The sequence below is a fragment of the Podarcis erhardii genome, assembly GCF_964252035.2.
Source record: "Podarcis erhardii genome assembly, chromosome: 2".
NCBI classification, from domain to species: domain Eukaryota; kingdom Metazoa; phylum Chordata; class Lepidosauria; order Squamata; family Lacertidae; genus Podarcis; species Podarcis erhardii.
In genome coordinates this window covers 120,216,784-120,229,442 of record NC_138498.1, presented here as the reverse complement: position 1 = coordinate 120,229,442, position 12,659 = coordinate 120,216,784, and the positions used below count along the sequence as shown (strand labels likewise).

The following is a 12,659-nucleotide window of genomic DNA, read 5'->3' as shown; positions in this document are numbered from 1 at the left end:
AAGCGCGCCTTGGTTTTGGAATGCTTTGGTTTGGGAACAGACCTCCGGTATGGATTAAGTTTGAGAACCAAGGTACCAATGTATATTAATCCTGAGGGTAATGCCCATTCACCTCGCCTTAACAAGGCTTTGGGATTTTGCTTGTAGGCCGGTCTATTTTGATATTTGCAAGGAAGCATTTCCCCCCCTCTCCCTCTCAGGACTCAGTTTCACTGAAGAGGAATGGGCTCTGCTCGCTCCTGACCAGAGAGCCCTGAACAGCCAAATTATGAAGGAGATTTGCAGGATCGTGTCCTCTCTCGGTAAGGTTCCCTTTTACTCTGCTTGATGACAATATATTTTCAGAAATGCAAGTAAAGTAACTGGCAATACTCAACAGGTTTAACGAGTGTCTGTCAGCATCACAATTTTTATTCTTTTGGTCCAGCGAGATTTATCTATTTGTGTATATCTTCTGTATATCTCTTTCTATAGCTCTGCTTGTTTATCTACCGTTTTCCCGTTTTACAAAAATCCACAGGATTAACCCTGGTCAGATGCCAGTAGAAAAAGTAAAAAATATTATCATATTATTTGTAACAATGATTTATTGATTGCCTTAAATATGATTGCCTTCTATGGCAAAACTTACCAGAAGAATAAGAAATCAAGATAACATTTTTTAAAAATAAAAGAATGGAAATGGTTTATTGAATATTTACAGATAAATTGTAAACAGATAAAAACATTGGTAGGATTATTGTAATAACCTGCAGTTTCATACCAGTATATATTTAAAGAAGATGAATAAATGAGCAAATTAAGTTAATTTGAATATGCAGAAGATATTAAAAATAAATTTAAGGAACCGCAGAAAGAGGGGGAAGAAAGTCAAACCTTGAAATATCAAAATGATTGTAAAATTAGTGAACTGTATAAACATGAAAAGTATTTTTAAAAAATAATTGATTGCCTTCTAAACCGTCTCAAGGCAATTTATATAAAAAAATCTTTTAAAAAGCAGTTATATACACAAAGGCAACAAATAATAATAAGACTAAAACCGTAACAAGTGGAAACCAATTATTAAAATCTATTTATCCAGCTGGAAAAGGTCCCAATTCCTGCCCCCAAGGGATGCCATTCCACAGAACACAGGCAGTGACACTAAAAGCCCCATTCTGGGTATGTGCTTTGGAGATCTTTGGAAATTGCAGGAGAATCTCTGCTGTATATCTGGGACTGAGCAGAACAGGGACTTGCATGTGAGTACAAACTCCTTGAACTCAGCCCAGTAGCAGATTGGTAGCAAGTGCAAATCCCACTAGTAGGCTGTTCTATGCTGGCAGTAGTTTCCTCCCACAAGCCTGACGCGGATGGCACTGTGGTCTAAACCACTGAGCCTCTTGGGCTTGCTGATGGCAAGGTTGGCGGTTTGAATCTGTGTGACGGAGTGAACTCCTGTTGCTCTGCCCCAGCTCCTGCCAACCTAGCAGTTCGAAAGCACGCCGGTGCAAGTAGGTAAATAGGTACCACTGTGGCGGGAAGGCAAATGATGTTTCCGTGAGTTCTGGTTTCCGTCAAAGTGTTCCATTGCGCCAGAAGCGGTTTAGTCCTGCTGGCCACATGACCCAGAAAGTTGTCTGTGGACAAACGCCAGCTCCCTCGGCCTGAAAGCAAGATGAGAGCTGCAACCCCATAGTCGCCTTTGACTGGAGTTAACCGTCCAGGTGTCCTTTACCTTTTTTACCTTGCTCACACAAGCCACCTGGCTATTGCGTTCTGCACCAGCTACAGCCTGTGGCCCAACCTTCAAGGGTGGCTCTTTGTACGGTGCATTGCAGTAATCTAACCATAAGGGATGTGAACAGATCCCATTATTTTTTTTCCAGTGTAGGTGGGACTCATGAGTTTTTTGAAATTTTCATAAAGATTTTATTTTGTAAAGCTTTTTCTGTTTCATTTTATGATGTACATGAAACAGAGATAGCAGCTATAACTATAGTGATCAGACGGGATTACTATGAGGAATGATATGCATCAAGCCATTGTGTCCGCAATGAAAGCATTGCGTTGACTGGGTTTGATTCATTGACAATAATTTCTGATCAAATCCCACAAGCCTCTGCATCTACGCCATTTTTCTCTACTGCCATTTCTCTATGTCTGACAAGCACGTATAAGCATTCTAGGACACAGACCAGTTGCTGCACCAGGCACCCTAGGCCATGAAGTTAATAGGTTACTTTGATGTAGTTTGTTAATCTTTAGATAGATTAGGGCCAGGAAGAGAGTTCAGGAAGAGAGTTCACAAAGAGATGGTGAATACTACCCTTCCTTCCTTCCTTTACTGATCTAACTTTCAAAACAAAATAAAAAAATTCCTCCCAGTAGCACCTTAAAGACCAACTAAGTTAGTTCTAGGTATGAGCTTTCGTGTGCATGCACACTTTAAGGTCTTTAAGGTGCTACTGGAAGGAATTTTTTTATTTTGTTTTGACTATGGCAGACCAACACAGCTACCCATCTGTAACTGATCTAACTTTGTCCCACATGGGTTTTTTTGATTTGATTGGTTCTTACGAACACTGTGTAAAAAGTTCATTTGTGAATAAAACGACCTGGGCCGGGGGGGGGGGGAGAGAATTATTATACACACTGCTCCCAGAGTCTTGCTGGTCAATCCTCGTGTGTATTTTATTAATCAGAGTCCAATTCTTCCTTGCTTTGGGAACGCTACATATAACAGCAGATAGGATATGAAAAGCAAAACTATAGAATAGGCACCTAGACTTGTTCATGGGTTCAAACAGCACAGTCCAAGTGAATAATATTGGCATTATCTGATGATCAAGTATATATCCGGATTTGCCAAGCTTGTGACAACAGCTGTCTAGCAGATGATGTATATAGAAACAGAACTGTAGTTATAAGGGACCCCAAGGGTCATCTAGTCCAACCCCCAGCAATGAAGTAATCTTGGCTAAAGCATCCATAGCGGAAGCCCATCCAACCTCTGCTTAAAATCCTCCAAGGAAGGAGAGCCCACCACCTCCCGAGGGAGAGTGTTCCATTGTCAAAACAGCTCTTACTGTCAGAAAGTTCTTCCACTCCAATAATGGTTGTCCTAGGGGGACCAGAACACGATCATTGGTTTACTCTCTGTAGGAGTTATTAAAGATCTTCCCACACGCCAACCCTTTCTAAGATGTTTCCCTTGTACGAGTTCTGTACTGTTTAGGAAGGGAGCCCCTGTCACTGAAGTTCTTTCCATACGCCAAACATTTCTAAGATTTCCTCCCTGTATGAGTTCTTTGATGCGACTTAAGGTGGCTACTCCGACTGAAGCTTTTTCCACACTCTGAACATGAATACGGTTTCTCTCCTGTATGAGTTCTTTGATGTGACTTAAGGGAGCTACTACGACCGAAGCTCTTTCCACACTCTGAACATGTATACGGTTTCTCTCCTGTATGAGTTCTTTGATGCGACTTAAGGGAGCTACTGAACCTGAACCTTTTTCCACACTCCGAACATGTATACGGTTTCTCTCCTGTATGAGTTCGTTGATGCAACGTAAGGTGGCTACTCTGACTGAAGCTCCTTCCACACTCTGAACATGTATACGGTTTCTGTCCTGTATGAGTTTGTTGATGCAACGTAAGGGAGCTACCGCGACTGAAGCTCTTCCCACACTCGAAACATTTATAAGGTTTCTCTCCTGTGTGCAATCTTTGATGCAAGGTAAGGATGGAACTCTGGCTGAAGCTCTTTCCACACTCCAAACATGTATATTGTTTCTCCCCTGTATGAATTCTTTCATGCGAGGAAAGGTAGTCGATGCGACTGAAGCCCTTGCCACATTCCCAGCATTTATAAGGTTTGTTGCCTCGATGAGTTTGTTGATGTCTAGTAAGCGCATTGCTGCGAGCGAAGCTCATTCCACACTCCAAACACGTATGCGGTTTCTCCCCTGTATGAGTTCTCTGATGCGACTTAAGTGTCCTACTCTCACTGAAGCTCCTTCCACACTCTAAACATGTATACGGTTTCTCCCCTGTATGAGTTCTTTGATGCAACCTAAGGCTGTTACTATAAATAAAGCTCTTTCCACATTCTGAACATGCATACGGTTTCTCCCCTGTATGAGTTCTTTGATGCAACCTAAGGCTGTTACTATAAATAAAGCTCTTTCCACATTCTGAACATGCATACGGTTTCTCTCCTGTATGAGTTTGTAGATGCAAGGTGAGGGAACTACTTGCACTGAAGCTCTTTCCACACTCCAAACATTTATATGGTTTCTCCCCTGTATGAGTTCGTTGATGCAACGTAAGGTAGCTACTCTGACTGAAGCTCTTTCCACACTCCGAACATGTATACGGTTTCTCTCCTGTGTGCACTCTTTGATGTAAAGTAAGAGTTGAGTGACTACCCAATCTCTTTCCACACACGGTGCATTCATGCTTTTTCTTCTCTCTAGGAATTTGATTTTCACCACCCTGAGACATACAAGAGTCACCCTCCGGCTTCTGCTTTCGTCTCCCCTCTCGCCTGCTGCCTCCATCTTGAACCCTCAGATTCCTTTGCTCTTTGGATCCTTTCGGTGACACTTCTGATTGTTCCCCTTCTGCCAGCATCCCTTCAACATCTCCTGATGGAATAAAAAGGGAAACTGATGAAATGCTAAAGGAGCGTCTTCACTCCAATCATTCAGTCAGGACAGAGATCCAGGTCCCAGGGCCTTGTGGCAGTTCCCTCACTGTGAGAAGGGAAGTTATAGGGAACAAGGCAGAGGGCCTTCTTGGCAGTGGTGCCCACCCTGTGGAACGCCCTCCCGTCAGTTATCAAAAAAATAACTATGCAAATTTTAGAAGACAACTGGAGGCAGCACTGTGTACGGAAGTTTTTAATGTTTTATGTTTTATTGTGCTTTTATATTTGTTGGAAGCCACCTAGAGTGGCTGGGGCAACCCAGTCCAATCCGTGGGGTACAAATAATGAAAGTATTAATGTTAGTATTATTATTTATTGAATTTATATAACACCCTATACCCGGAGGTCTCAGCGTGGTTCACAGAAAGGTCACATCAAATATAAACAGAATAAAAATATCAACCCAATAACACCCCCCCAAAAAAGAGCCACATTTGAAAAAGACTATAGGATGTCAAACATATCAAGCAAAAGCCTGGTTAAAAAGGAACATGTTTACATGGCACTTAAAGGTGTATATCCCTTCATGGATCACTGCCTTGTCGTGGGGAAGGAGCCTGAATAAGTCAGAGAAGCAGGGCCACCCAAGACAGACAGGTCAGCCAAGAGTTTAGACTAAATGTGATCCACCTGCAGAAAAAACTGGCAACCCACTCCAGTATTTTGCCATGAAAGCTCCATGGACATAAAACAGGAGAAGCTTTGAGAGGAAAGTGAGTTTCCAAGGCATGCTCCGATTCATGGGGTCACGGAGAGTTGGACACAACTAAGACGACTAAACAACAACAAAGGTGTATAAGGAAGGTGCCAGGTGAACTTCCCTGGGGAGAGCATTCCACAGACGCGCAGCCACCCTCCAGACCACTTGAGGAGGAGGCCCACAAAGGAAGACATCAGGATCAGGCTAGGTTCATATGGAAAGAAGCAGCCCTTGAAGTATTGTGATCCTGAGCCATTTAAGGCTTTATAGGTCAATACCAGCACCTTGAATTGAGCCCGGAAACTAATTGGTAGCAACCTGGCCGCTGAATTCTGCACTAGCTGAAGTTTCCAAACTGTCTTCAGAGGCAGCCCTACGTATAACGCATATCTATATCTAACCTTGAAGTTCCCGGAGCATAGACAACGGTAGATAGGCTATCCCTGTCCAGATAGGGGTGTAGCTGGGCTACCAGCCAAAGGTGATGGAAGGCACTCCAGGCCATCTGAGCCTCAAGCGACAGCAAAGGATCCAGGATTACCCCCAAGCGATGAACCTGCTCCTCCAGAGGAAGTGTAACCCCATCAAGAGCAGGCGACCTTCCAGCCATCTGCTCTAGGGAACCACCCACTGAGTCTCACTCTTATCTGGATTGAGCTTCAATTTGTTGGCTTTCATCCAGTCCATTACCGAGGCAAGACACTGGTGGGAGAGGGTGCTCAGGGATATTAGTAGTAGTAGTAGTGGTGGTGGTGGTGGTAGTAGTAGCCTGTCTAAGTAAGGCCTCAGCTATGCTTGTAATTTTAATGTGGACTTGAAGTTGCTTGTTTCTCTCTTTTTTTTAACCTCTTCTGCCCAGAACTCCCAGAAACTGCTGTATTTAATTTAAACACAAATGTTTTAAAATGTGTGTGGTTGGGGGGGGCGTTATTGGGTTGATTTTATGTTTTGATTATGTACTTTGAGTTTTTATATTGCGATTTTATCCTGTGAACTGCCCTAAGGCCTGTGGGTACAGGGAGGTATACCAAAGTGAGAGCATTTGGGTCAAAATTAAGGGAGAGAAGAATAACAGGGACCTCACTGTGGGAGTTTACTATAGATCCCCAAGTCAAACGGAGGACATAGATGATGCCTTCCTGGAACAGATGGCCAAGCATGCAAAAGGAAGGGAGATAGTAGTAATGGGTGACTTCAATTACCCGGATATTTGTTGGATGTAAAACTCAGCCAAGAGCATAAGGTCAAACAGATTCCTCACTGGCCTTGCAGACAACTTCATTGTCCAGAAAGTGGGAGAAGCAACAAGAGGAACAGCCATTTTAGATCTGGTCCTAACCAATGTTGATGACCTGGTTAGTGGGGTAGAAGTGGAAGGATCATTAGGCGCGAGTGATCATGCTCTTCTGAAGTTTACTATACAGTGGAAAGGAGCAGCCAAGCATACTAGGACTCAATTTCTTGACTTTAAGAAAGCCGACATCATAAAACTTAGGGAAGTGCTGGGTGAGATCCCATGGACAGTAATACTAAAAGGAAAGGGAGTTCATGATGGCTGGGAGTTTGTTAAGAGGGAGATAGTAAAAGCACAACTCCAGGCAATACCAATGAGACGGAAACATGGAAGGTGCCTAAAGAAGCCAGGGTGGCTATCTAAAGAACTTTTAACTGAGTTAAGATTAAAAAAGGATGTGTACAAAAAATGGAAAAGGGGGGAAACCACCAAAGAGGAATTCAAACAAATAGCCAGCATGTGTAGACACAAAGTCAGAAAAGCTAAAGCACAGAATGAACTCAGGCTTGCTAGAGAGGTTAAAAGCAACAAAAAAGGCTTTTATGGGTATGTTTGTAGCAAAAGGAAGAACAAAGAAACAGTGGGTCACTCAGAGGAGAAGATGGTGAAATGCAAACTGGGGACACAGAAAGGGCTGAACTCCTCAATGCCTTCTTTGCCTCAGTCTTGTCCTATAAAGAAAACAATGCCCGACCTGAAGAATTTGGAGCAAATGATTCAGCAGAGGAAACACAGCCCAGAATAACTAAGGAGATAGTACAAGAATACTTGGCTAGTTTAGATGTATTCAAGTCTCCAGGGCCAGATGAACTGCATCCAAGAGTATTAAAAGAACTGGCAGATGTGATCTCAGAACCACTGGCAGTCATATTTGAAAATTCCTGGAGAACAGGCGAAGTCCCGGCAGACTGGAGGAGGGCAAATGTTGTCCCTATTTTCAAAAAGGGGAAAAGAGAGGACCCAAATAATTACCGCCCAGTCAGTCTGACATCAATACCAGGGAAGATTCTGGAGCAGATCATTAAGCAAACAGTCTGTGAGCACCTAGAAAGGATTGCTGTGATCACCAATAGTCAGCATGGATTTCTGAAAAATAAGTCATGTCAGACTAACCTGATCTCGTTTTTTGACAGAATTACAAGCCTGGTAGATGAAGGGAACGCAGTGGATGTAGCCTACCTTGATTTCAGCAAGGCATTTGACAAGGTGCCCCATGATATTCTTGTAAAGAAGCTGGTAAAATGCGGTCTTGACTATGCTACCACTCAGTGGATTTGTAACTGGCTGACTGACCGAACCCAAAGGGTGCTCATCAATGGTTCCTCTTCATCCTGGAGAAGAGTGACTAGTGGGGTGCCACAGGGTTCTGTCTTGGGCCCGGTCTTATTCAACATCTTTATCAACGACTTGGATGACGGACTCAAGGGCATCCTGATCAAATTTGCAGATGACACCAAACTGGGAGGGGTGGCTAACACCCCAGAGGACAGGATCACACTTCAAAACGACCTTGACAGATTAGAGAACTGGGCCAAAACAAACAAGATGAATTTTAACAGGGAGAAATGTAAAGTATTGCACTTGGGCAAAAAAAATGAGAGGCACAAATACAAGATGGGTGACACCTGGCTTGAGAGCAGTACATGTGAAAAGGATCTAGGAGTCTTGGTTTATCACAAACTTGACATAAGCCAACAGTGTGACACGGCAGCTAAAAAAGCCAATGCAATTCTGGGCTGCATCAATAGGAGTATAGCATCTAGATCAAGGGAAGTAATAGTGCCACTGTATTCTGCTCTGGTCAGACCTCACCTGGAGTACTGTGTCCAGTTCTGGGCACCACAGTTCAAGAAGGACACTGACAAACTGGAGCATGTCCAGAGGAGGGCAACCAAAATGGTCAAAGGCCTGGAAACGATGCCTTATGAGGAGCGGCTAAGGGAGCTGGGCATGTTTAGCCTGGAGAAGAGGAGGTTAAGGGGTGATATGATAGCCATGTTCAAATATATAAAAGGATGTCACATAGAGGAGGGAGAAAGGTTGTTTTCTGCTGCTCCAGAGAAGCGGACACGGAGCAATGGATCCAAACTACAAGAAAGAAGATTCCACCTAAACATTAGGAAGAACTTCCTGACAGTAAGAGCTGTTCGACAGTGGAATTTGCTGCCAAGGAGTGTGGTGGAGTCTCCTTCTTTGGAGGTCTTTAAGCAGAGGCTTGACAACCATATGTCAGGAGTGCTCTGATGGTGTTTCCTGCTTGGCAGGGGTTTGGACTCGATGGCCCTTGTGGTCTCTTCCAACTCTATGATTCTATGATTCTGTACAATTTTAATAAATTACAATAAAATTTTAATAAATTACAAAAAATTATTACAAGTTCCAGGGGGAAGCCCCTGAAGAAGGTTTTCCAATGCTTAAGGGTTTGCCTTGATCCCAAGCCCTATGGGGAGCTCAAGGAAGGTCCCCCACCTGCAGGGAGGAGAGGAGGAGAAAGATCCGCCCTTCCATTGGGAAAAGATTTCCTACCCCCATACAAAGGGGGAAAGCCCTATAAATACATTATTTTAGCGGAATTATATACAGAATGCATTAATTATGGCAAATGTAAATATTTGGGGAAATATCCTTTGCAGAAGCGTGTCCATTAGGAGAAATCTGCACCAAAATGCTGACCAATTTTCAAGAGGTCTTTAAAAATAATAACATGTGAAAATCTGGACAAGTTGATGACCAGGAAAAGGAGACGCAGAAAATAACTTACATTGAAACGGTTTGCCTAATGGGGTTTGTTTTTTTAATCCCTCCTCAGAACTCCCTCCAGCAGCACCCCCACTCCCCCCCTCCCCAGTTATAATATATAACAATATGACCCACCTCCAGCGCCTCCGCGGGGAAGGACAGCCGCCGCCATGACAGGTATCTTTCCCCCCTCCCAAGCGGGACAGGAAGCGGAAGCTGCTATTCTCCCGGCAGCCCTTTTTCCTCCGCTCTAGGAATCTCAGCTCTGTCGCCGCTGCTCTTAACCGTTTCGGAGCCGAGCGGCAGGAGCCTCTGGGCTTCTCCGGGCAGAGAGCGAGGAGAGGCGCTGGTCTCGCCTCCGGAAAGCCCCGCTGGATCAGCTGCGCGGGAGCCCCAAAACGTTTTCTAAACTATTTTTAAAATATCTATATTTTTATTTTCAATTTTCAAAATAACATTTTTCCAAATTTGCCATAAATGTCTCCCCCCCCGGCCCCCCTAGTTTCCGTCTCCCCTTTATTCTCCTTGCATATAATTATATTTCTCCAATTAATTTCAACTTCTTTTCCCCCTCCTAATTCTATTCTTGGTTCAAAAATGTTGCATCAAACCTGCCAATGTTTTGACGTTTTTACAGTGTTCTCTAAAATAGTCTATAAAGTTTTCCCATTCTAGATTGAATTTTTTCTCATCTTGGTGCTTGATCTTCAGGGAAAGTTTAGCCATTTCGGCAGTCAGTCATCTTAGTTATCCATTCTTCTTTCGTTGGGACCTTTTAATCTTTCCACACCTGTTTCTTCTGCTTCTTAATTTCTTCCTTTATGCCTATCAGTTCTGAAGACATTACTGAATGAAAGCATCATATAGCATTTTGTGTTTAGCCATGTAGTAATAAATAATACTAATAATAATAATAATAATAATAGTAATAATAATAGTAATAATAATAATAATAATAATTTTATACCCCGCCCATCTGGCAGAGTTTCCCCAGCCACTCTGGGCGGCTTCCAATCATGTGTTAAAAACAATACAGCATTAAATATTAAAAACTTCCCTAAACAGGGCTGCCTTCAGATGTCTTTTAAAGATAAGATAGCTACTTATTTCCTTGACATCTGAAGGGTGGGCGTTCCACAGGGCGGGCGCCACCACCAAGAAGGCCCTCTGTCTGGTTCCCTGTAACCTCCATCCGGCCTAGGGGTCGGGGCCTGCACTCACCACCACAGCTTAGAGGCCTGAGCAGCTCCCTGCAGCAAGTGACCAAATGGTTTTAAATGTTTTAAGTACTTTTAATTTGCTGCACTTTAAATGGTGGTTGTTACTTTTTATAATATTTTATAATTTTATTGTTTTATTTCTGCTTGGGTTTGGAGAAGTATTTAGTCAGGGTGGGGAGTAATTTAATTTTAGCACTATTGTTTCTTGCTTTGCTTCTTTTTTATTATTCTGTTAAGTTATTGTATAGTTTGTATTTTGCTTTTTAAGGGGAAGGGTTAGGCCTGCCTGGGAGTGGGAAACAGGCAATAGAATGGCTGGGGCAGGTTCCACGGGGGGGGGGGGGGGGGAATGTATTGGGACACCCGATCTCAGTGATCACGGGCAGGAGGAGGAGTTACGCTAAGACCAGACCATGTCATTACCGAGGAGGCAGGGTTAGTCGTTGTTTGAGCACTATCCCTGCCTCCAGGTCTGGTCCTGACCGGAAGGATACTGGAATCAGCAAGGGAAACCCACATGACCTGAAAGTGTTGCTGTGCAATGCCAGGTCAGTGATGAATAAAACCACTGCCATCCACGACCTGATTGTGGATGGAGGGCTTGACCTGGCATGTGTAACAGACTTGGTTGGATGAAGCAGAAGGGCCTGTCCTTGCTGCTGCTTGCCCACCAGGTTTCTCTTACGCACAGCAACCCAGGTCATGTGGGCGGGGAGGGGGGGTTGCAGTGATTTTTAGGAAGTCATTAGTCTGCACCAGGCGTCCTATTGGGAAGACCCAGTTCTCTGAGTGCATGTTCTGGAAGTTGGGCAATAGGGGCAGTACAGGATTCCTATTGGTGTACCAACCTCCCCGCTGCACCAAGGATTCCCTGCCCGAGCTGCTTCAGGTCGTGGCGGATATGCTCCTGGAGACACCTAGCTTGGTTGTCCTGGGGGATTTTAACATCCGTGCCGACACAACTTTACTAGGGGCTGCTCGGGACTTCGTGGAAAGCATGGCCCCCATGGGGCTGTCCCTGAATAAGTTTGGCCCAACTCATAGTCGCGGACATGCCTTAGACTTGGTGTTTACCTCTACGGATGTTGGTGATCTGACACTAACTAAAAGCAAAACAAAAGAAGTGCCATGGTCAGATCATTTCCTGGTGCAACTGGACTTCTCCACGACCCTTCCCCTCTGCAGGGAGGTGGGACCGATTCGGATGGTCCGCCCCCACTACTTAATGGATCCAACTGGTTTCCAGAGAGTGGTAGGGGATGTTTTATCCCAAGTTGATGGCCTCTCAGCTGATTCCCTGGTGGCCCGCTGGAATGCAGAGTTAACCAGGGCTATTGACTATCTGGCTCCGAAGCGCCCTCTCCGATTGCATGGAGCCCGGACAGCCCTGTGGTTTTCCCAGGGCTGAGGGCGATGAAACAATTGTTGAGATGACTAGAGCGGCGGTGGCGGAAAATTCACTCTGAATCAGACCAGACATGGGCTAGAGCTCAACGTCGAGCCTACCCAGTGGCAATAGCGACAGCGAAGAGGGCCTTCTTCGCCACCTCCATTGCATCTGCAGAAAACAGCAGCAGGAGACCTTTTCAGGTGTTTCACAATCTATCGGAACCACCTGCACCACCAGAGCCTGGTAGGGACCCCAAGATCTCCTGCAATGCTTTTGCAAAGTTTTTTGCAGATAAAGTCGCTCAGATTCAGGAGGTAGATTCCACCGTGGGAGCAGGGCCAGGGCAGGAGAGTGCTAGAGTTCTGTCTAGTCCTGTTATATGGGATCAATTCCAATCTGTTACCTCCGAGGATGTGGACAGGCTGCTTGGACAAGTGAAACCGACCACCTGTCTCCTTGATCCTTGCCCATCTTGGCTGATAAAAGGGAGCCGGGAAGGGCTGGGCGATGGGCTCCGCGGGGTGGTGAATGCTTCCCTCTGTGAGGGAGCCTTCCCAGACCCGCTGAAAGAGGCGGTCATTAAACCACTTATTAAAAAAAAATCTTTAGACCCAGCCAATT

At 44.6% G+C, this 12,659-nt stretch overlaps 1 protein-coding gene across 1 annotated transcript; it reads right to left on the bottom strand.

Moving 5' to 3' along the window:
- Positions 1-2,651: 2,651 nt before the first annotated feature.
- Positions 2,652-9,633, bottom strand: LOC309336969 (uncharacterized protein). Its single transcript, XM_081853521.1, has 2 exons — positions 9,564-9,633; positions 2,652-4,633 (listed from the first exon to the last, which is right to left on the bottom strand). The coding sequence occupies exons 1-2, from the start codon at positions 9,598-9,600 to the stop codon at positions 3,267-3,269; spliced, it is 1,404 nt and encodes a 467-aa protein (XP_081709647.1). The 5' UTR covers positions 9,601-9,633; the 3' UTR covers positions 2,652-3,266.
- Between the last annotated feature and the right edge of the window lie 3,026 nt (positions 9,634-12,659).